Source organism: Dipteris shenzhenensis, chromosome 2 (genome assembly GCF_047967505.1).
Source record: "Dipteris shenzhenensis isolate YYH24624 ecotype China chromosome 2, Dip_SZ_1.0, whole genome shotgun sequence".
Classification (NCBI taxonomy): domain Eukaryota; kingdom Viridiplantae; phylum Streptophyta; class Polypodiopsida; order Gleicheniales; family Dipteridaceae; genus Dipteris; species Dipteris shenzhenensis.
Window position 1 is genome coordinate 65,950,294 of NC_141597.1, and position 24,920 is coordinate 65,975,213.

Consider the following 24,920-nt stretch of genomic DNA (forward strand, 5'->3'; position numbering starts at 1 on the left):
GTATACACAAGGGTGAAGGCCACCACATCCAACACCCCCTGTGGATGACCTCGAAGCACCAAATCCAAGCACTAACCAAATCAATACCAACACATCAAACAAGGCCGCATGGACAATCTACACGGGGTCATCAAATCAAAGCTTCCCAAAGAGCCTCAAACATCATGCAGCCGATAGGTGCTGGCAACCATATGACATAATAATGTTGCACTAAAAATCACATTGTGAATCACAACCCTCCACAGAAAGAGCACACTGATGGCCCACTGTGTAGATCGTGGCAACTCTGCAAAACACACAGGTCCATGGATCCAAAAATAGCACAACCTAGCACGTGTCAACATACACGATCACCGCCTTGCTCTGATACCATGAAAGCACGTAGAGCATGCCAAGCGTCACCTAGAGGTGCTCGGTACAAGGTCTCCCCATAGCCACTCACAAAGCTCCACAGCCTCCCAAAAAGTCTTGGGAGGGGATGACTGTGGAGACCTCAAGAGTCTTTTATATTCAAGGTTCCCCTAGGGGCACAAGTGCTTATGCGATGCACCCTCCGCATGTATATGTGTCCAATTTGTGAAGCATCCCCCCAAATTCCTTTTGATTTTTGTACCATGACCAATATACACGAGGGTGAAGGCCACCACATCCAACAATATGGGATAGGCACAAGATTATGCTCTTATCTTTTGCAACGCATGCATGGAGAAAGTCATTATGTAAGCACACTTTTATGTAAAGGCTCGCCAATTCTAGGATCCTCAACCAAATAAATCAAAACTTGTTTTCATCAACGAGCCATCCTTCTTATGGACACATGCGATATGAAAACATTGTGTTGTATCTACATTGCCCGCCATTATCTCCATGAGATTAATGATAGAGGCAATTTTAAAAGAATAATGGTTCTTTTGTGTAGTTTTAGAAGACCAATGGTCCTTGGATGCGTTAATTTTACGAGCAAAAACCTATGAGCAAGTTTATCCGAGCGTATTTTTCAAGAGATTTAAAAAAATGTATTTCTTTAGGAAACATGGTTTTAACACTTTTATTTTCACTAGAACTAGATCCCTTTATCATAAAAATATAAAGACTAGTCACTCATTCATTTTTACACGACATAATTTTCTTATTTAGAGACATCCCTTTGTACCCCTGTTATTACCTTTAAAAAGTATTGATTCCTTTAAGAAACATCCCTCATAATCACTCTTAATGTAATAATACTATGCATATATAATTACTTATTAACACATTTATATCATATGGCAATATCTTTTTAGTGTTTTTATAGCATAAATAACAAGATATTTATGGACATGTTTCTAAAGAAGTTTAAATTACTATAAATAAGTATTAACTTGGGCTTATATATCACTCTCATAAAATACATGTAATATTTAATACTATATATGAAAGATTTTCCAAAATATAACTCCATAGATGTGCTCAAATGGGGTGTTCCGATCGATTTGAGTGGCTGAATGACTATATTTGGACATTGGATATGAAAGTTATCTCACTTTTAAAAGTGATGTCCAAGATAGTTTCTCCAGCGAAACTACCTTGGGAGACCTGCTTCAAAGGGGTTTCGTTGGCGAAACTACCTGGATGGCTTGCTCCAATGAGTTTTCTTTGAAGAAACCCTTTCATGAAAATAGATTGAGAGAGGGTTTTCAATGTCACCCCCTATTAAGTAAAAGTTGTAAGAAGGATCATAAGAGAATTTTCATAGAGAAGTCTACTCTACATGTGGGTTTCTTCAAAAGCCATCCCATTATGCTCTCACCATTCCTAAAGATTCACCTAAAGATTTTTGTATAAAATAGGTATTGCTATAATACTTTGCATATTTCTAAGTGAAACTATGTTTTCTTCTGATCGATTTTTGCCATATTTATGCATAGTTGGAAGCTTTTTTTTTCCTTCGCTCGGACGCTCGGAAGATTTCGCTCAGAAAATGCTCATCCCCATGGTCCTTTGTGTAGTTTTAAGTAGAAAGTGGTATAGTTTCATTTAGTTACCTTGGATCCCATACCTTAGAAGTCCCTTTGTCCTTTGTATAATTTTAACTAACAAAAATGGTACAAATTTCTTTAATTACCTTGGATCCTATACCAAGCATTGATCCCATCATGTTTTGATTCAATGTTATTACTACGTGTTATTTCATTATCAAGTATATATTTTTCCAATGTGAGTTACTTTGTAAAACTTTGAATCCTTATCCCTAGAAAGACCCAAAAATCCCTTCAAAGGGTCGAAATGAATGACTAGAAATAAGGACCTAGAGAAGAATTTCTTTAATATGTTTGTAAAGCAAAAATGAAAAGATAAGTTATCTAGGAACAACAATAACATGTGATGTATTATGCATCAATATAAAATGAAATAGAAGATTAGAGGAGATAGAAGCACCAAGGGCCTTAAAGGTTGATTAAGGCCAGGATCTAGAGCTTGTAGATTAACCACTATATTTTCTCAGAATAGTAGATGATTATTTTTCCAAAAAAAAATCAAATTGCATAGGGGTAAGGCATAAGCATGCGCGGCCACAAAAGTACATCTTTAGTGCAAGCACTAGAGCAAATAGTGGGTCTCTATTCAAATTGCAAGAACAAGGTGGCAAGGATTTATATAAAGAACATGTTTGTAATTTTAAGTAAATCCTACAACACAAGCTATGTAGACACAACATCCAACACATAGATGTGGAGACAGATACAATAGTATTCTATACACTCTTAATATGTGATTGGTTATGGGTCCTTCATTTGCTAATCCTTCTCTTGACTTGTGAAAAAGGTCTCCTCATATGAATACTAAGGTGTACATAATGCATGCTTGTATATGGTATAATTTCTGCGCCTATAGAACATGCAACTTATATTAGAAGTTAGACCATATTCCAAAGCTCACATTTTCTCATTTTGCGACTTTTTCGACTCAATTTCATGCAAGTTTTGGCCCATGTTTGGGCACATTAGTAGGTTTTTGAGAAATTCTAATATGCACATCTCAAAATCATTAATATAATGCATTTTTAAAGCCAATTTCAAAAAGCTTTGCACTATATTGTGTCGGTGCGACCTTATACTTGTGTTGTCTCCTTGTTCAAAGCATCAAACAAAATTTTTAGTAACATTGTGATCTTGCTACTCTCTTTTAATCTATTCAAGTTGTTTTAATGATTCAATGGAATATTTGTGATACCCTACTAGCTTTATTGAATTTGTTCCAAGTTAGACTTGTTCTCGAACTCTCATTGACTAGTGTAAACTTGAATACCTTAAATTATGTCATTTGGAACTTTTATAAAAACTAAAAAAATTGCGGATTTGTTATCAAGTCTAAAGCATAGATAGAAGATGCAACTGGTCTCAAGAAGAAGCCTGAGACAAAACATGAGGCTTTCAAGCATTCTTTTCCAAATGTCTTAACTTGCACACCTATAGCATCATTCTCATCTCAATTACTTGACCTACTTCGAAGGGTCAATTTCAAAGTTGGGTCTTTGACTTCATATTTATTTTCTTCAAATATAGCCTAATCCATAAATCACTAAATATGTTACGTGACTTGCTGATGTAACGTAAAGACAGTCACATATTGTATTTGTGTCAAGAGTAGACTTTAAGGAAGTGAACAATAAATAATATTCAACTAATTACATCATGAAGAAATGAATTAGTGTCAAGAGCAATGTGTACTAAGTGGTTTATAGGTAGCAACCATTAATGAGTGGCAAACATATAACTTTATCAAATGATAAGGTTCTAAAACAATACATTATCAAATGATAAGGCCTTAATGAGTAGGTAGCATCCATTAATGAGTGGCAAGCGTACATTATCAAATGATATGTGGTTTAGTAGGTAGCAACCATTAATGAGTGGCAAACAAATGTATCAAACAATAAGTCCTAGGAACAATACCGTAATTGCTTCAATCTTTAATGAAATCAAGGAAATGATCATGGCTTCATCAATCAAACATTATTGTTGCAAAGAGCACCTACAATGCTTGCACCAAAGTGTAGTCTCATGAATCTAGTGTTCAACTTGGTTTTGATACACACATAATAAATTTAGTCCAATCAATGTTGTCTAGCAAAGAGCTATGCAGGTTCATATAGTGAAATGTCACATTCTAGCTCCAAGCTTGTGCATGTTGCTTCCTTCTACATTTTTATTGAATCTCTTATTTTTGTTTGCAATCATTCTCTGGATATGGGATTGAAGTGGATGTCTCTTTCACATCCGATATGTTATCCAAATTCTATGAACAAGTGGATTTGCTACCATGTAAAATGAAAAGTTACACTAAGCTAATAGAAGCAACAAAGGGAATGCACCAAAATAACTTTTCAAGGATGTATACCAAGAGGAAGAAAATGTAAAATATAAATGCCACTCAAAGAAATAAATTACATTTGCTTCAAGAATATGAGTACAGATGTTAAGTGCAATGTTCCATAGAATCTCCTTGAACAAGCCATGTAAGCATACAAATTAAAGTGAAACCTATTAAAATATCCTCTATGGTGCACCCTTCATGTTTTTCCTAGACCCTTTCATTAAGTCACTCCATCTAGTGGATTATTGGATAGACTATGGGTAGACTCTTAATGTATGGGCCTCAATGTTAGGTCCTTCTACCAGTACTATAATTGCACTTGAATGTATGTAATTTTGATTATGTACCTCACAAATTATAAAAGGTGGACATATAGTGGATATCACCTATTTTATCACTGAGGAGAATGAATTTTAGTACATATTAAATTTCAATTGCATCAATTGAGATATTTTTTGTATATACTATAGAAAAACCTACAAGAGCATGAAGTATATGGAAACGAGATACAAGCAAAAAAACCTCTTCAAGTATTTGTTCAAATTTTGAATTTGTACTTTATCTTGTAACAAATATATATATTTGTATCCACCCAAAAGCAAGGAGAGGTTCATAGAGGACAATAAGCCATGGCAGATACCATAGCAAGCTATACTCTAAATGACCAATTTCATGATAGATATCATAAGCAAGCTATACTCTAAATGACCAATTTCATGAACCCTTTGGCACTTTGGGGAAAAAAAAGACACTTTGTTTTAAAAATTAATGGAAGTAGAGTAGTTACAACCCTATAGTAAAGATTTAGATATTGAAGTTCCTTCAACTAATAGACAAACAAGGAACGCATAAATTGAAAAGGATAATGCAAGAAATTCAAGCACAAAAGAGAGTATAGAAAAGTACAAGACCAAAATGGTGGCTAAAGTTTGTGAATAAATGAACCGGGTTATGATTAATTCAAGCACAAAGGAGAGTACAAAAAAGTGAAAGACCAAAATGGGGCTGAAGTTTGAGAATAAAGAAACTGGTAAAACCAATTGCAATTGCTAAAGCTAGATATCACCGTGTCATTTTTCCTAGGAAAAGGTTGTAATCAAGTATTTTTGGGATGCCACACTTGTATTAGAACAATCAATGAGCTTCATAGGGTTTTTATTAAATGAAGGTAGACCTTAATTTTCATTTTTTTTAATTTCATGACATGAACATTGAATGCACAACCTTGTCTTGAATTACTCTTTTACATTTCACTTTGGTTGCACAAATATCAAGTCTAAAACATAACAATTCTTTTCCTATTGTCCATGCACAAAAATTCCATGGGTTGGGAAAGTACATGCATCGATTTTAGCTCCCATTGTAGGATTTTATACTAAGGGTCTATGGAACCCGAAAACCATGATAACAATTCAACTTCTATATCCTAGAAAATAAAATTCCAAACCTCAATCACAATTGCTTTGTCTTGAGTTTTCATCTCGACAAAAAATTTCACGTATCTCACATGTAATTGCTTCCATTTCTTTGCTAGTTGGATTTAATGAAAGGACCTATACAATATGACAATTTCAATATGTCATAATAATTCTCCAAAATTCACAATTATAATATTATCCAAGTAATTCAGCTTTAAATTGAAGAAAAAGTCATCATATATGATGCCAAAATAGATAACAATAATATTATCCAAGCATTTCACCTTTGAATTAAACAAAACTCATCATATATGATGCAATAACATTGAAGCCTAAGAATACAAATTAACCAGCATTGAACTTGCATGTCCCTTTAAAAAAAGAACATAATGAGGAAGTACCCATTTTGTAAAATATATGATGAATTCTCACATGTGAGTATTACTAGCATTTGCAATGTTTAAAACAAAATAGAGTGGACATAGGGATGAAACAAAATTCAATGTTGGTTATCTTAAGAAGCAAAAGTCTTTCTTACATGCTTGCACATCCAATGTACTTGTAAAATATATAAGAGACTTCAAACTACCAATGTCATTTTGGCTCGTCATCATAGATAATGGCATTGATAGTTTTTCAATATCATCTAGAAAAAAAAATTTAAAGGAAGGATGAGGGTATTTATATCCTCTTCAAAAAATCATTTAGTGTGCCGATTAAAATGCCTAAGAGTCTAAGATATAAAAGTAATCACAATATGAAAGCAATTATAGTGTAGCTTAATAACAAAACATCATGCACTATCAAATTCCAAGATTTTTGCATTGCATGATAGCCAAATCTTTATATAAGTGACAATGCTAAACCAAAATTAAAAACCCTAGCATTCATGCTTGTTGTACCAAAACAAATCAAAAGTCAAAACATGCATAGCAATCAAGTCATGACCTTGAGAAAAACTATCTGATATAAAGCAAACAGGGCATGAGGGAGAACTCCAAGACAAGAGACTCGTGCATGTATTGCAATGTGAGAATAGAGACAAATGTAAGAGGGGGGTTCTCAATGGCAATGAATAGCATTTTAAAAGGGACACTCGACCATCCCAGTGACTTGCTTCAAATTCCTCTATGAATTCGGAAGCACAATCTTTTTTATTTTTTGATGAAAATACTTCTTTTAAGTATAAAAATACCCCAAGAGCAAAGCTCATAGAACAAATACATCATGCAAGGAATGAAATCGCCACCTCAATCTAAGAAAAACGAGGAACTACTCCACTCTCTAAGAAAAACCCTCCTAGCATAAGCTGCTCAAGAAGACCCTTGCATACTTACCCAAAGGGCCATCAAAGCGTGCACAGTGTCTGTCCAAATACTAGCCAATGTGTGTGAAGGGTAGATCTATGAGCCATCTAAAGACTGTGCATCTGAATCTCCAAACATGCCACTCTGAAATGCTCACCAAAATCTCCCACAAAGTATCCACCGAGGCATCTCCATGTCGGTAAGACAAGTAGGAAATCATCCAAAGAGCATGACTCAACTCAATGTCATGCATAGGATGGTGAGGCAACCTCTCTCCTTTGTAACAGCCAGAGTTGCATTGCCATTGGCAACAATCCTATCTTTCATGCTCACATGAAACATATTGAAAATCGTCATCACTACATATGGGATTGTATTTCAGATGGCTTCATTGATCTTATCTATTGTTCCACCGAGGACAATATGGCAGATATCTTCACCAAAATCCTGTCAGCACCTCTTTTCACACGTCATCGACATGGTCACATATATAGGCAACTGGTAGATCCCAGATCCACAATTATCTCCATGATTATCTCAATCAATCACCTCCTATGATCACTCCAAATCCACATATCACACCAACCTGACATACCTAACTACCAAGTCACTAGAACCTTCTAGCACACCTACACTCACACACTCCTTGCATGGGACTCCAAGCCCATAGGCACACACACACACATACATCAATTTGCCCTTCAGCATGGGGATTAGAGACATTAAAACAATGTCAAGGGGGGTTGTAAATTGACATTGTTTCTTTTGTACTCCCATAGGTTGCTATATCCACACATGGATGAATTTGTGCAATCATGGCACTTCAGGTGCAGTAGGTACTTCTGAGATCATTCCAGAGTACTTCAGCCATATCATTAAGAGGGGATTTGTAGACTTATACAAGAATATAATAATATAGGATAGACTAGGACTTAGCCTATTTTGGTGTGTAGTACTTGGGTACTATATATACCAAGTACTTGTACTTCATTTTCATTGAGCATTCTATTGCACTTGTGACCACTTCTTGCTTACTTGTGTTCACAACCATCTCCATTTTGTTCCTTCAAAATCAGCAGCTGGAACTGAGGAGGAATCAGCAGCACTAGCTGGTGGGAATCTCGAGGATAGGAGCACCAGAAGTAGGCGGCAATCCCAAGGCTGATGCCGAGGGTAGAAGCATGAGCAGCAGTCCCGAGGCAAGCAGTTCCAACCGTCGATGTAGCAGCACCTCATGTTGATGAAGATCAGCTCCAACCGCTACATAAAGAGGCTAAGAGTGAGAAGAGGGCTGCCTTCAAAGAGGAAAGAAAAAAAAAGGAAAAAAGAGAAAGAGGGTAAAGGAAGCGGGGAAGAAATGAGGGAAGGAAGGATGGCTCTGATACCACATGAAGGAACATGGTGGAGAGGGAGAGGGAGAGAGAGAGTAGGCTAGGGAGAGAGATAATGATACTCAAATGGAAACATAATGAAAGGAAACGAAAATGAAAGAAAGAGAAATGGAAGTACCAAAATAAAAGGACTCACATTGATAAGCTTGATGTAGACTCCTTGATGTGTGTTGATAGTACGATCATATATAGGATAGGCACACATACTAGAATACGAAAGTGTATATGGGATATTACCCAATATGACATGTGGCACTCACACAAGTCTCTACTAGAACTCCTAGTAGAACACACTAAAACACGCTCGACTTCATGTTCTAATATCATAATACATCCCCCTCCTGCAAGAGGGTATAGGAAGGATGGCTCTGATACCACATGAAGGAACATGGAGGAAAGGTGAGGGACTACTGGAATGGAACCAAGAACAGAACATGACAATGATAGACTACTAATCTATGCACCCCATGTAACTCAGAGACTAGAGTCTGAGCGTGTTCAAAGGTTGATCCAAGCACTCTCATGGCTTGAGACTCAACATGCTCAGAGGCTCATGTAGGGAGAGAGATAATGATACTCAAATGGAAACATAATGAAAGGAAAGGAAAAATGAAAGAAATAGAAATGGAAGTACCAAAATGAAAGGACTCACATTGATAAGCTTGATGTAGAATCCTCAATGTGTCCACTGAGCCATAGAAGTGAAGTGCTGAACCAAAGCTTTTGCATCTGCTACTTTGTGACACAAATCCCTAAGATAGCATTTGCCATCTTTAATAAGATCTTGCATCCCCAGGGAGAATCGGTCCCATGCCCAGTCCCCATCAATAGAAGCATACAAAAAAAGTCAAAAGTCAATGAAGGAGAGCCTTGAACATAATCTGAAAGGCATGATGCTTCAGATAAGAATTATTCACCAGCAAAAGCCTTTTTGCATGGCAACTGCACATATGCACTAGTAGACCAAATTGTAAAGGCATAGGGACAGAAAAATGATCAGATAAGCACAAGGCATAATCCAGATGCATGTCAGAAGTAAAATCGTCACAAACTAAACTGCATGAAGCACGTACCAATGATCCAAACGTGACCAATACTAAGTGAGCGCATTATGATGGAAAGTATATCAAAGACATCAGGCTTGAGGTGCTGCCATAAATTATAGGCCTGCAAAGTAGAGAGCCTAGGAATTCCTTTTTCTTTCCATCATATGCGAACGATGTGTACCACTATCCTCATTGGTAGGGGAACTATTAAAATCCCCACATACAAATGCATGATCTGTTCAAGGATTTTCAGCCAAGCGATGCCACATTTCAGCCCGAACTGCAGATTTAGAATATGCATAGACAGAAGCAAATTCATAATTATCCCCATTCATGATGCATAGCGACCATGCAGCTCACTATAAACCAATTACAGCTGTAAATCATCATGAACCAGCATGGCAAAAAGGAAGTCCGGCCAAAGTAGAAGGTGCGAAAACCCGCAAAGAAGCATTCATGGCCCGTGATGGGATTTTATTGTGTTCTTGCAAACAAACAACACGGAGCCTATAAGCAGTAATATAATCCCAAAGAAGCCTCCATTTATTTATATTACAGAGGCCCTGAACATTATATGTAAGGCATTTGAGCCGTATGTACATATTTGTGTGACATAACATCATTTGAGCCGTATGTACATATTTTTGTGACATAACATCAAATCATTTCTGCATGGCTGCACCAGATGGTGGCGGACCAGCATATTCTTGATATGCATTCCCTGGGTCATCATCTTGAATAGGACCGGGAGAAGAGGGAGGAAAGGCGAATTGTCATAAGGCACCACTGTCGTCAAAGATAGACACAATGGATCTGCACGAAGCACTGTAGGCCAAAGTTTACCAACCCCAAATCCATCCACTCCCACATTCTCTTCAGAGGATGATGCATTTTCCATCCAATTCCAAGCAACCAATGTCCTTGGCTTGAAAAAAAAATTGGGTAATTGCCAATTTGAAGAAGAGGGCTTCTCTGATGTTTTATCAACCACCTTGGAAGCCGTGGCCTGCATTTTAGCTTTACCCTTATCATTTACCATTGGGGGGGAGGCATTCCCACACCTCTAGCACATGGTGCAGCAGCAGTCTTTGGCAAAGCAGCATCATTCGGGTGGTTTCAATAACACCTGTGGGCATTCAGACTGCATATGGCCAAATTTACCACATTCAAAACAAGAGCCTGCAAATTTGCCACATTTCAGACTAAAGAAAACTTGCTGGGATGGCATGCCCGCCATATCAACTTGCAGAGCCACATGTGGAGGGGTGGGCCTATCAATGTCCCACAAAACACAAAAGCAGTTAACATTGCCAAGAGCACGTGGGGAACAAGCCACTTTCCCCAAAGCTTCAGCCAAGTAGGGCAATGCTGGTCTGCAATATAACACAAATCAACCACCTCAACCCAGATTGGGCATCTATGCCACATAAAGCTTTGATAATCCTTGGTAAGCATCCAAGGATACACATGCACCAATTGATTGCCAAAAAGAAGTGGAGATATAAGCAAGAGCTGTTGTTTATTTGGGCATCAGTAAAAATAACTTCATTAAAGCCTCTATCTACTTTATAACAACCCTAAAAAAAGCAGCCCTTGAGCAAGGCTTTCAAACATTGTGCCACATCCCCTGCATCTGGCATACAATCTAGGAAAAAAACCCACTTGAGCCAAGCTCATGACTAGTGCAAATAAAACCGAGACACAGAACTCTAGGACAGGCTCATCACCCCAAGCTTGATTGATTTCTGAAAATCCTTCCTGTAATGTGTCCAAAAAAGGTTGCAGCTCCGGATTTGTGCACAACTGAGAATTTTCTGCAACCACTTGACAACGCTTGGGATCATTCCTGTTGTGCTGTTGAGACTCCATTTGGAAAGGCTTACAGTAGGTGAAAAAATAAAGGCAAAGAGGACAGGAAAGAGAGCACACAGACGAAGGGAGATATGGACAGAAAAGAAGCAAGGTAAAAGGAGATTATGAGAGGATTGTAAGGGGTGAAAGGGAGGGTGGAAAAAAAGGCAATGATTGGAAGGGCTGTAGGCAAGTTATGAACAGCTCAAGGCAAGGAGTAAAGTAAAGCAAGCAAGCAACAAAAGATGACGATTTGATGAGGTATTTGCACAACAATGAAACTGCTAGAAAACCCCTAAAACGCCCACATTCACGCAGACCCAGTCACAACAGCAGCAGCTCAGAAAATATGGCGGCAAAAAAGGAGAGAAGGGGCAGGACATCACGAAGCTACGAACACAAACACACACGCGCGCACGCACACACACACAAATCCCCATTTTCTGATTTATGTACACTTATGAGTTTTAATTAAAGCCCCCCCGGCCCCCTTACTTTTACACTCATCCTTAGTTTCTTATGATAACCCTTGATAAGTCAAACCCCCCCCGCCTCCCCCTCCGCCCCTCCTAATTATAAGAGGATCGTAAGGGGTGAAAGGGAGGGTGGAACAGAAGGCAATCATTGGAAGGGCTGTAGGCAAGTTATGAGCAGCTCAAGGCAAGGAGTAAAGTAAAGCAAGCAAGCAACAAAAGATGGCGAGTTGATGAGGTATTTGCACATCAATGAAAACTGCCAGAAAACCCCTTAATGCCCACATTCACGCAGACCCAGTCACAACACCAGGAGCTCAGAAAGTATGGCGGCAAAACAGGAGAGAAGGGGCAGGACATCACGAAGCTAAAACCACAAACACACTTTGTTTTTTTTTAACACACACACTCTTCCTCGTTTTTTGATTTATTTACACTTATAAGTTTTAATTAAAGCCCCCTGGCCTCCTTACTTTCACACTCATACTTACTTTATTATTATAACCCTTGATAAGTTACAACCAACCCCCCCCCCCCCCCCCCCTTCCTTTTTTTATCCTATTTTTTTCATTCGGCAATCTTGTCCTCTCTTCCACCTGCTTTTTCTTCAGTTAGAATTTTATTACCTTCTCCTTTTTTGTTTGCTACCCAAACCATCCCCCTTTTTTTATGGATTCATACTCACTCCCTACTTAACGCTTTTGAGTCACGCCCCCCACCCCCCCCCTTGTCTCACTTAAGTTATAACTCTTGTTATGCCCTAAAGTAGAGCAACTACTACTCAAACTAAAAGAAGAAATGAAAAACTTCCAGTTGGGCCATAGGAAGGTCCCCAAGGGTATGTGCATCCAGTGCACATGCGCACATACACACACACAATGTGTATGTATGTACACATACACACATGTATGTATACATGTATATCTGTCTCTCTCAAACCCTTCCCTATACTTCACCCAGACTTGGGAATGCTTTACATCCCAAACAAGGCGGGGTTGGGGGGGATACGTAATCAATAGAAAAGACCAATAATAATATATGATTAATATGTGCAGGGTGGTGTCGAGAATATTCTACAATAAGTGTGGTTAAGGTTTCATGATTGAAATGGGATTGTGCCAACATTATATTTGGATGGCCCCATTGGGTGCATAATTGAGCTAGGTGAGCAAGAGTCCAAGGAGACAATATCAAAGGAGCTAGGTCAGTAAAACAAGGTGGCCTGCAAGGCATGTAGTTGAAATTGTATATCACCACAATGTAAATATCCTAAGTCAAAGTAAAGTTGACCATTTATTTGATCATAATTAAAGAGTTTTCCATCTATGTTGATTATGGTCAAAAGAGTTCTTTTAATGGTCAAAGAATTGACTATGATCAAAGATACTTGACTCTGGTCAAGTAACCTTGATTTCAGTCGGTGAGACTTGGTTTATTACCAAGAGGGTTAACTGCGCGGTTAACCAGAGAACCACAAAGCTGACTACAGTCAGAGAGTGTTGACTTCGGTCAACGAGACTTAGCATGCGCCAAGAGGGTTAACTACAGTTAACCAAGTTGTGCCAACTTCGGTTGAAGAGATGTGCCAGCTTCGGTTGGAGAGACTTGGCCATAATTAAGGCACCACGACCATTGGTCAAAGCCCCTTAATTACGACCAAGAGGGTTGACTTCGGTCGACCAAGAATTATGTTCTATGTTTTGTTCACATGTTTGTTCAGTGAGGACGCCCACCTGTGACTAGGATTAGTCCACAGTTTATTATTTGCATGCAAAGCACTAACAATTAATGGGTGCCATGGTGGTGCACTTTAATTAACTGTTGCAGGTACTATGAGGGGCTAAAGACCAAAGCAATTTGGAGCATAGCAAGTATTTTGGAGGCCATCTGCGTGACCAAGTGCTACGAAGACCCTAGAAATTTCCCTTAGAGGCATGTAATAGGATTTAGTCTAGATTTTTGACAAGTGGCATGTTGCCATTTTGAAATGAGCTTGAAGCTCTTGAAAAATGATTTCACGTTTGAAATTCATAGCAGACAGCTCCACACTAGACTATGTACTCAAATTCTCTCTTCATGAATAAAAACCTTGGGGGGGTCTAGCCCGACAATTGTCCGGGGCCCTAGTGTGTTTATAGAGAAAGGGAGAGAGAGAGAGAGAGAGAGAGAGAAGAAGAAGAAGAAGAAGAATGTATTACCGTCCTCTGGGGGCCGAAATACCGACCCATGGGACCCATAAAAGTCACGATACGAAAGAAAGTGTATTATTGTCCGCTAAAGGCCAAAATGGGCCCATGGGACATCAAGAACTTTGCATACAAGATAGCACAAAATCAACGTGCCACAAAGAAGAGGCATCGTCGAATATCATCTAAGTGCTACGCAATACAATGCAAGTGAAAGTACATAATGTCAAATCTGAGCCTAAATACAAAGTAAACTGGATGCAAGAAAACCGCCCCTGGGTGCAAAATGGGGGGATGAGTACAATATGCCAATGCAAAGATACAAGTCCAGGTGTCACGAAGTCTGAGAACCAAAATAATACTGGAAATCCTGTCCATCGACTCTGCCTCCTGCTATGAGAGTACAAATCTGAGCAAAGGTGAGGTGAGCGGCTGGTGGGGCGAGATCTCCATGAGTAAGTCTCCTCCGAAAAGCTGCCATCATCCTGGATCGTCTGGAGATGAAGCGGCGAGTACGTCCCCTATGTAACAAAATCCTGCGGCGTCTACGAACCATCTCATATGTACATCCACAGGGTGGAGGCATGTGTCATGTGTGAGCTCTGACCTCCTCATGCTCCTCCTGGTATAGCGTGTGCCTGAGCTCTATCAGGCTGGGCTCTATCACGCTCCGGTCTGTGCTGATGGTCTCTGAGGTAGTGTCGTCGAAGCATAGTGGCCTCCCTGACATAAAGAGCTAGGCAATGCTGATCCTCGTAGTCCATCACTCGTGAGAGAGGTCCAAAGCCATCCGTGAAGAGACAGTGGAATCTACCTCTGAGCTCATAATATAGCGGGCATCTGCAAATGAAGTGCTCCTCTGACTCCACCTCTCCCATGGTGCAACAAGGGCAGATCCTGGTCTCTCGGCCTGGTCGCCGTCCATCCTCCATGCGTCGCATCCTACCAGCCTCTATCTCGAGCTGATGCGAAGAGACTCTAAGCTGGCCAAGGGCAATCCTCAGTGAGTGGGACATGTGGATACCTGTATAGCCTGGTGGAATGACAAACCCATCCTCTGAGATCCGAAGGAAGTGGTCACGATATGTGGCCATCTTCGTCGGAAGCTGCGTGGGATAAATCCAAGTGCGATACGTATGAAGCTGTAGCAAGTCTGCTCTCGTGACCTGGCTAAGCTCGTGGCGAGTCAACTCGAGATGAGGGGCATCCATGCTGTATCGGAAGGGGGGCAGTCTATCCATGTCTAGTCCAAGAGATGTGAGCCACCTAGTGAGTCTGAAGTACCAGCAGTATCGGGCCCCAGATCGTGCCAACTCAATAGAAGACGCAAGTGCTAACCATGGCAACCGAGCTCTGCCTGCTGCTGAGTCTCCAAACTCCCTAACCCTGTGCAAATACATGACCGAATGAAACGCTGCATCCAATGCAAGGAAAGTAGCTCCAAACTCTGCTAGCATGATCTCGTGCGGAACTGTAGCATTGGCCCTAATGAGCCGAGAGAACATGATGATCTGTAACCTCTCTACTCGTCTCCAATCTGCAGCGCCGAGGTCTCCTGCCCAGAAAGGAGCTGCATACATCGCAACTGGTCTCACCAATGTATCAAAAAGCAAGGATTTCGTATCGGGATGCTGAAAGTGGGACTGAAAACACTAACGCTCAAGATGAGCCAACGAAGCATACCCTTTACTAATCCTATCTCGTGCTGCATATGTCATGGTGAAGACCGGTCCCCTGAAAACTGCCCCCAAATAAGTGTACTCTCTAACAAGCTCAATGGGCTGTCCGTCATAAGTGAAGCAAAACTCATCCGTGCTGTAAATACGATCAGAGGTGTTGAAAACCATAACCTTGGTCTTGCCAAGGTTTACGGTCAACCCCCTGTCCTGGCAAAACCTGTAGAGTGCCTCAATATGTGCCTGGAGGCCCTGAGCAGTAGAGGAAATGAGAACCACATCGTCCGCATACAGGAGGATAGGAATGGAGGATCCTGAGAGAGTAGAGCCCACACCGCCTGTCATCTGTACAAACATCTCTAGCTCATCAATATATAATCCAAAGAGAGTAGGAGAGAGCGGGCAACCCTGCTTCACCCCAATCGTGCTGCATACCTCCTCTGAGAGCCCCTCACGTGTCCGAACCCGACCAATGACCCTCTCGTACAAAGCCATGATAGCCCACTGTATCTCTCCACTGAAGCCCATCTGACGCATCCTCTGAAACAATCTGAATCGCGGAACTGTGTCAAATGCCTTCCTGAAGTCCACGAAGCAACAATAAAGCCGTTGCCTTCGTGACTTCGCCTCCTCTACCAGTGCCCTGAGTGTGAGGATGTGGTCAAGTGTCGAATGATCCCTACGAAATCCAGCCTGCCCTCTGGCTCTGAGTCCTGTCGTCTCGGCATGGTCATTTATACGGCTTTCCAAAACTGATGCATAGATCTTGGCCATAACGTGGCCAATCATGATGGTCCTGTAATTCGACGGCTCCATAGGGTCCCCCGACTTGTGGATAGGTACTATGGTATTGCCTAACCAGGACTGTGGTAGGCCTGTACAAACAGACTCATTGAAGAGACGGGAAAGAACAAAATCTAAGGCATCAATCCCATGGATTACATACTCCGCTTGCAATCCATCATGATCCTTAGCTCTCCCGTTCTTCAATCAGTGGACTGCTGCACGGACACTCTCTAGTGTGAAGAGACTAGATGAAGCTGGCCTAGGGGTATGGGATAAATCGATGGCTGGCTGATCTGGAACATCGTATAGAGCTGAAGTATATGCAGACCAGACACGTGGATCTGTGAGGGGGCTCTGAGACTTCAAGCGGAGGAATTTTCTCCAGAATTCCTTGGAGTCACAGCTGAAAAGCAAGCTTCTCAGCTCCTCCTCATTCCGGGCTAGAAATTGGCGTTTCTTGCACCTAACCAACCACTTGTAGTCTCTCTTGGTTTCGGCAAGGAGGGGAGACTTCTCCTTGGTCTCAAGGTGAAGTTTCCTGCGGAGTTCCTTACACTCCTCGTCATACCAACCGTTGCAAGGAACAAGACCAACCGGTGGGGGACTAGACAAATGACATGTGGCAGGGAACGACATGTGAGCGGCAGAAACGAGTGAAGTATGTACAAGTTCCCACCGGTCCTGCGTGGATGGTAGAGCATCTAATAGATGAGGACGGAGTAGGCGGCTGAGGTTCTGGCTATATACATCATCGAACTGGTGGTCGAAATGAACCTCATAATAGGGTTGGCGGTCGTGATAACGAGGGGGGGGTGGGTCATGGGAGACATGAGTCAAAGTAAAGTGGATGAGTGCATGGTCGGCAGAGGGCATGAAGGGGCTAATAGTAAGGCTATGGATGGAAGGGACTAGAGTCGGGGGACCTATGATGTAGTCGATCACGCTAGTACCACGCCCAGAAGCAGAAGAGAATGTAGGCATGGAAGACTGTGGCCACCTGGACAAGCTGTTATAAATGACCATACCGTGCGAGGTGAGGAGCTCCAATAACTGACGTCCCTGATCTGTGGGCTGTACTGTGCAGTCTGATGAAGTCCGACAGAGGCTATCATCGTGAAATGCTGGGAGTATGACCGGATCCTCCATGAAGTCATAAGTGAGGGCCTGTCTGTCAGAGGTCCTCGCGTTGAAGTCTCCTAAAAGGATGACTTCTCTGCGATGTGAAAAATCTGCAATGTCCGCTGAGAGATCCTCAAATATGGACTGGCCTGGTCCAGTGGAAGAATAGATCGACTGCGCCGGGGGGAAGTAGCAAACTGCAATAAAAAGATCTCGCTGAGGGGCTCTGCGGCGGATGCGTACCCACAAGAATCGGGCATGTGAATCCGCTCTCTCCACTGTGATGATCCGATCGAGATGCTCTCTGTACAAAATGGCCACTCCTCCAGATCCTCTCACTCCAAATGTCCGAGTGTGCTGCCTGAAAGCAGATCTCCATGTATACCCTGTCACTCGTGGCAAAGGTCTCTCTGGACTCTCGTGTGTCTCCGTGAAAAAGATGATATCTCTCCCAAAGAATGCCCCCCGTAGATTGCCTGGCTGTGCTGTAAAAGAACCATTGCAGTTCCATACAGCGATGCGTAGACTATCTGACCAGAAGGTTTCTGTGAGGCAGATAGACAAACAAATGGACCTTCACGCAGAGACGCAGAAGGTTTTTGCGACGCGTGACGCCGACCCTGAACCTTAGGCTAACGTGTCATTTGCTGACGTGGCACTGGCACATGTAGGAGACTGATGTGGTAGTCCATGCAGAGAGGCAACTGACGTGGCATCCAAAACAGAGCTGACATGGCATGGACGACACGTGGCAGTTCACAGAACAGTGCTGATGTGTCATTCTGACACGTGTCAGCTGATGTGGCAGACCCACATGCAGAGATGATGTGGCATGCACGTGTGAGCTGACCTGGCATTCTGACACGTGACACGTGGATGCTGACGTGGCTGACCAGGGGTTAATCTACCTTAACCTTGGTTAGTGACCTGGTTAGAGCTCCAACTAGCTTGACCTTTACCAGACAAGTCTGGTCACTGTAACCAGACTGTACCCAGTTCAGTTACCTTGGTCAATGATTCAGTTAGTGGTCTAGTTACAAACCAACTAGACTATTTTTCCAACCAGACCAGAACAGAACCAGTGACCAGACAGTAACCATCTATTCACAGACTAACCAAACCAGAGCCAGTTAGTCTGGTTAGTGTAACCAACTGGTTACCCATCCAGTTACTGTCCCCAAAAAAAAAGGACAGCTGCAAAGACAGTTCTGGCCATCAATTTTCACTTATTTGTCAGACTTTTTCATGTCAAAAAAATAGCAGAAAAGCTGAGAAATCAGAGATTTGCACAAGTAAAGAAATGCATGCCTTTGTCTTAGAAAAGAGAATCAGATGCATTCTCAGCATTATTTGCAGTAACCAGAAAAGGGGTACACATTTTTGAGTTCATGCCTTGAGTTGATAGCTTGTACTGGCACAAGTGTGAATGCAGTACACCTCTTGTTGAGGTATTTCTCTCTTTAAAAAAGCAGAGGCTGAGTGCATCAGTTGCTTACACAATGTGTGTGAGAGAGTTGCACATCTCAGACAAGTTGCAGAGATGGCTTCACAGCAGCATGCCCAATCATCCCATGAGGGAATGGCAGAGTCTAACCAAGTACAGCAGGCTGAGGCTATACAGATAAATAAAGAGAATGCCTACAGAGAGTTGATTACTCAGCTCGGAGAGGCAACAAGTGATCCCTTGTTTTGCAGGATGGTACAACCTCTTTTTGAGGAAAAGCCAGAGAAGCCTCCCTCTGGAGCAGATCAGGAAGAAGTGGTGGTGGGCAAAAGAGGGAAAGAGCAGGTCCTCTTCCCAAGAAGAGAAAGGCGAAGCATCATCACAGTTCATCCAGTTCGTCTTCATCTTCTAGCTCTACCTCTTCATCCTCAACATCATCTCCTTCTTCTAGATCTTCAGAGCCAAAGAAGAAGAAGGATCAGAGGCTACAGTCCGTGAGTCACCTCAGAGGGGTAGCACGCAGAATTCAGCGGATAGATGCAGCCATCCCGGTGGAATGGACAGTTGAGATGCCTATTACTTCCACCACTTGGATGGGAGCTTTTTCGAGGACTGCAGTTCCTCTACAGGTGATTGCTCTTCGAGGTCTCGGGGAAGATGCTCTGGTCTTTGACGTTGGGGATGGAGGTATACTCTCTAGATCCACGGATGATATTCTTCTAGAGGTTGCCTTTCAGCCTGTCAGGATTGCTGGTTTTGTGGACCACGGAGCGGGCTTGCAATGGTACTTAGACCCCGACCCTCTGCTCTTGGCCTTGGGATCCTGGAGGTTGTGGTTATATGGAGGTGCACCTATCAAGTGCTTGCAGTGGGACCCAGGAGAGTGGGAATGGATAGATCATGGGCACCGAGAGAGGGGGATTCCCTTCTTTCATTTCATGGTTGGTAATGCCAGGAGATTTCAGCTGAGCGGTAGAGGTTGGATTTCCTCCAGAGCCCCCCATTGGGATAGCTTCTTCATCACCGCAGATTTGTGTAGGAATTTCTGGAGGAGGCTCTGGAAATCCCTCAGAAATAGAAAGATCACTCCTTTCTTTTGGCTTTCTACTCATGAAGGGATTGCAATGAACCTGTGGAGATCACGATTTGGGGCTGATCCCACTTGCCCTTGCTGTCATTCTGCAGAGGAGTCAGTGCGACATTGCCTTTGGGACTGCAATCAAGCGAGAATTGTTTGGAAAGGAGTTGCTCGGATACTCAGCATTTTTCATACTTCCCCTTTCTTCATGACTTGGGGCTCGGTCGCATGGTTATCTCTTACCGGGCCCCAGGTGTTTTATGAGGGTGAGCCTTCTTCTTGGGCACTCTCGATCCGCCGACAGGTGATAGAGCCCTGCTCTCTTCAGGATGTACCACATATTCCTTTCAGAGCTTCACATGTTTCAGTGGACACCTCTTGGGAGATTTTGGCTAGCATTTCCTCTTGGCACATTTGGAGAGCTAGATGCACAGAGGCCTTGGATGACACCCAGATACACCCGTCACAGGTGTTCATGGGTATTTGGAGTGACACGGTTCACACTTTGATAGCCATATGGGCTAGCATGCAGGGCCCTTCACAGGCAGCCTCTTCTAGGAGGACTGTATTTCTTCAAGTTTGGAGGGGTTCTCCCTTTTTCTTAGAGGTTGCTACCGGATTGAGATGGCACTATCAGCCCCAATCCTTTCTTTTTGGCTCTTGAGCTTTTCATGCATTGCATGGTGTATCCTGTATTCTCGTATGGAGCTTGCTCTAACGGTTTTCTTTAATACTTAATAGAAGCCTCTTTTTTGCAAAAAAAAAGTCCTGTAATGGGCCAAATGTTTCAGCTTTGGAGCTCTAAACAACCTTGGCACTTGCAGCAGTGAAGGAGTTCAAAGGATAATCTTGTCCTTCGGCGAAGAGGTCAACATGAGCCTAAAAAGCAATGACTTCCTCAGATTTGGCAGCCAGGGTGTTCTTCAGAGAACAACTTCCATCTCTCAAATCTTGGAGGCAAGGATCTAGGATGGGCTTCACTATCAAATTACTCACAGTCCCTATCTTATTGAAAACGAGACAAGATCTATTTTTGTGAACTCATACAAATGAGAAAGTCTAAGGTTGACAATGCGAGATGGGCAGGGCCTCACAACTAATTACAAGCACTGATGACTTGTATCATGTGCCACTTGGAACATGATTCATGCAGATGGCAAAGCACAAGTATAGGTACTTTCAATGAACCTGAGCTAAAACACCCAATTAGTGTGGATGAGAGTCCAATGGCTTGTTACCGTAATATGTAAATATATTTTTTCCCCCCCAAAAAAGACTTCTATAAAGCATGAAAGAAACAGCCAAGTTTGAAGCACTCCAGGCACTGATACATCATGCATAGCATGAGAAACAAGTGGTAAAGTACCATTGAAAGAATATTGTTAATACTAAGACCTTCTTGGGAGATGACTTGGTCCCAATGTTTGAGCTTTTGTAAATTGTCATCTTGCATCAACCCTCCTCCCTTCTTCGATGTGCTGTATTTAGCCTACTGCTTCTTCATTCCAATCTCAAATGAGAGCAGCTATAAGAAGTCCTAACAATTCAATTATTTACTTAGAAAAATATTAAATACAACAGAAAACAAGCTACTGACCTCGGAGAAATCTGATTTTGCTTTCTCCAGCTCTGCAGTGCTACATAAAGCTGCCCCACGCCTTAAAAGAATCTGCCTCCGCACAATCTTATACCAAGTACCCACGCCTGCATCCCTTTGGAGCATTGCATTATGAGATGTATCAAGAAGCTCTAAACTTTTCTGTATGAGTGATCTTAAAACACGTTTCTCAGGTCCTTGTTTATATATCACTCGATTGAGGCACAAATAAGACGAAGCCTCTTCCATCTTCTTTGAGACATGTTCTGCTTGCTGGTCAGAAGCAGAAGGATTTGCACTTGAAGTAAAGGATAATTCTGATCCACCCTCCAAAGTTTCCATTTCTTTCCTTTTGAGAAGTTGTAAAGCAACTGTACAGTCTTCAATACATGCTTTGAACTGCTTCAACTGTAAATGGCAGCATCCTCTATTGGCAAAGCACCTGCTTAAGTTGGTTAAGGTCATGCCTCCCTATCCAGTCATTTGTCCCTTTAAATGTTAAAACTTTTATGACCCTCAAAAAATCAAATAAGAATTCAATTTAAAAAAGAATTACAGAGAGCTCACAATGTAATAATACTCGTTAAAATCTTATAGGGAATAAATTTTGTTCAACCCTCTCAAGCAAGCGATTACAATCACCAATGTAGGAACAAGAATGGAGAAGAGTTGTGAACACAAGAGAACAAGAAGTGAACACAAGTGAACTCCAACTGAAATGTTTGAATGAAACAATATAAGTACTTGCTATATATAGTACCCAAGTACTGGTCAACCATATAGTTGACTTATGGCCTACAACACCATATCATTGTAGATATCTCTACAAATCCCCCCTCAATGATATGGCTGAAGTACTCTGGAGCCTAGTCTCAATGTGGCCACTCCATTGGAAAAAGGACTCCCCGATGAGGCTGAAAAGTTTGACGTTACTTTGTATAGGCAGTTGGTTGGTAGTTTGATTACTTATGCTCTACGCGGCCAAACATTGCCTATGCCGTAGGGCTTCTATCTCAGTTCATGCATTGTCCCATAGTCACACATTGGAATGCATCGAAGAGGGTACCCTGTTATGTACATGGTACACTTACCTATGGGCTGCATTATGCTCCAGATGGTGACATTTCTCTGAGTGGCTTTATAGATTGGTTAGGGGACATAGATGATCGCAGGTCCACTTCCGGTTATTGCTTCTCATTGGACTCAGCATGTATCTCATGGCTTAGTAAGAAGCAAGACCGAGTGTCTCTCTTCAGTAGTGAAGCAGAGTACAAGGCTGCGAATTCAGCCACTATGGAATGTATGTGGTTGAGGAAGCTTCTGCATGACTTGCATCATGCTCATGATGGTGACGCAACTCAAATCTTCTGTGACAGTTAAAGTTGCATTGCTATTGAGAACCACTATCATTATGTGCAGGATTGTATTACAGATGGCTTCATCGACCTCACATATTGTTCCACTGAGGACAATGTGGCTGATATCTTCACTAAAAGCCTGTCAACGTCTCTTTTCACACGACATCGACAAGGCTTGGGGATATGAGACATACAAACAATGTCAAGGGGGGTTGTAAAATGACATTGTTTTCTTTTGTACTCCCATAGGTTGCTATATCCACATGTGGAGGATTTGTGCAACCATGGTACTTTAGGTACTACTATTCTCCATCTTAAATTTCTGCAACAACCCCTAATCATATTTGGTCTGTGACATAGAAATGCCCCCTTGGATTTGTCAAAATTCAATGCCAAGACAGTAGTGTAAGAGGCCCAGATCTGTCATGTCAAATGTCTGACAAAGAAAGGACTGTACTAATTTGATGAGGATTATTTCCAGTGAGTATGATGTCATCAACATCAAGGGACAGCAAGAACCAATGTATCTTATGATACCATGCATGAGGCGCTTGCTTCAACCCATACAAGGCTTTCCTGAGCTTGCATACCTTGTACTCTTGTCCCTGAACAACAAAACCATGGGGCTGATGCACATAGACCTCCTCCTTGAGATCCCCATTGAGGAAGGCGGTCTTGACATCCATCTGGTACACTCACCATCCATAAAATGCAGCAAGAGAGATGACAGAGCGAATGGTGTAATATTGGCCACTGGAGCAAAAGTCTCCTCATAATATATCCCCTCTTCTTGTGCATACCCCTTTGCAACCAATCGGGATTTATACTTCTCAACTGTACCATCAACGTGATACTTGATTTTCTAGATCCATTTTTAGCCAACTTCTTGCCAATGGATGCATCAACCAAGTCCCATGTAGCATTCTTTTGAATGGATCTTAATCTCAGCTTCCATGGCTTTTTGCCACACTTCAAAGCATCCTCAAAGCGCGGAGGCTCAGTTTCAGCTTCCATCACTTCGATCATGAGAGGAAAATTCACCTGCTTCTTAGCATTCTGAGTGCTAGACCTGGTTCTCCCCAATATAGGCTGATCTTTAGCATCTGCAAGTGTCAACCTAGCCCATCTAGGAACTGAATTCTCAGTTGTCTTGCTGGGAACAGCATCTGGAAGTGCATCTGGAGTAACATCCTTTTCACAGCGCTGATAATGCTTTCAAATACTGCGCTGTCCCTCCCCATGAGCTAGCTGCAAATCTGAAACATTTGAGGAAAAAGAACCCTCAACATATGGCAACCATGCTAGACTCTGAGAGATAGAGGGAACATCAATTGGAGAACCCAAATCAGCATCATCATCAAACTGAATGATGTCCAGAGGTGTATCATCATATGGAGGTAACTCCTCACTGATGGGCTGCATGCTATCATGCTCTGCAAATAAAACATCCCTGCTTATGATTACTTTCCTTGTGGCTGGATCATAAAGCCTAAAGCCTTGGCTTTCAGTGTTATAACCCACAAAGATGCATTTAATGCTTTTATCATCACGCTTGAATTGATTTTCAGCTGATACCAAAGCATATGCAACAGACCCAAAGACTCTGAAATGATCCACCTTGGGCTTGTAACCATAAAATGCCTCAAAAGGCGTCCTATCAACCAATACTTGTGTAGGGTAGCGATTTTGAATATATGTGGCTGTAACAATTGCTTCACCTCAAAATGCTTTTGACATTCTCTTAAATTTCAGCATACACCATGTCATCTCCATGAGAGTCATGTTCTTCCTCTTTGCAATCGGATTATGCTGAGGCAAGTATCCCTCAAAAGCA

The 24,920-nt window shown here is 41.8% G+C and overlaps 1 protein-coding gene across 1 annotated transcript in view; it reads right to left on the reverse strand.

The window, feature by feature from the left end:
• Positions 1 to 5,724: 5,724 nt before the first annotated feature.
• The window catches only part of LOC147905198 (uncharacterized), a 130,967-nt gene continuing 111,771 nt past the window's right edge, over positions 5,725 to 24,920 (reverse strand). Inside the window, exons 12-13 of the mRNA XM_087393473.1 lie at positions 21,729 to 22,170; positions 5,725 to 5,909 (exon numbers count right to left, since the gene is read on the reverse strand). Of these exons, the coding sequence (XP_087249599.1) occupies positions 5,805 to 5,909; positions 21,729 to 22,170 (547 nt within the window). The 3' untranslated portion in view covers positions 5,725 to 5,804. The remainder of the gene's footprint in view (positions 5,910 to 21,728; positions 22,171 to 24,920) is intronic.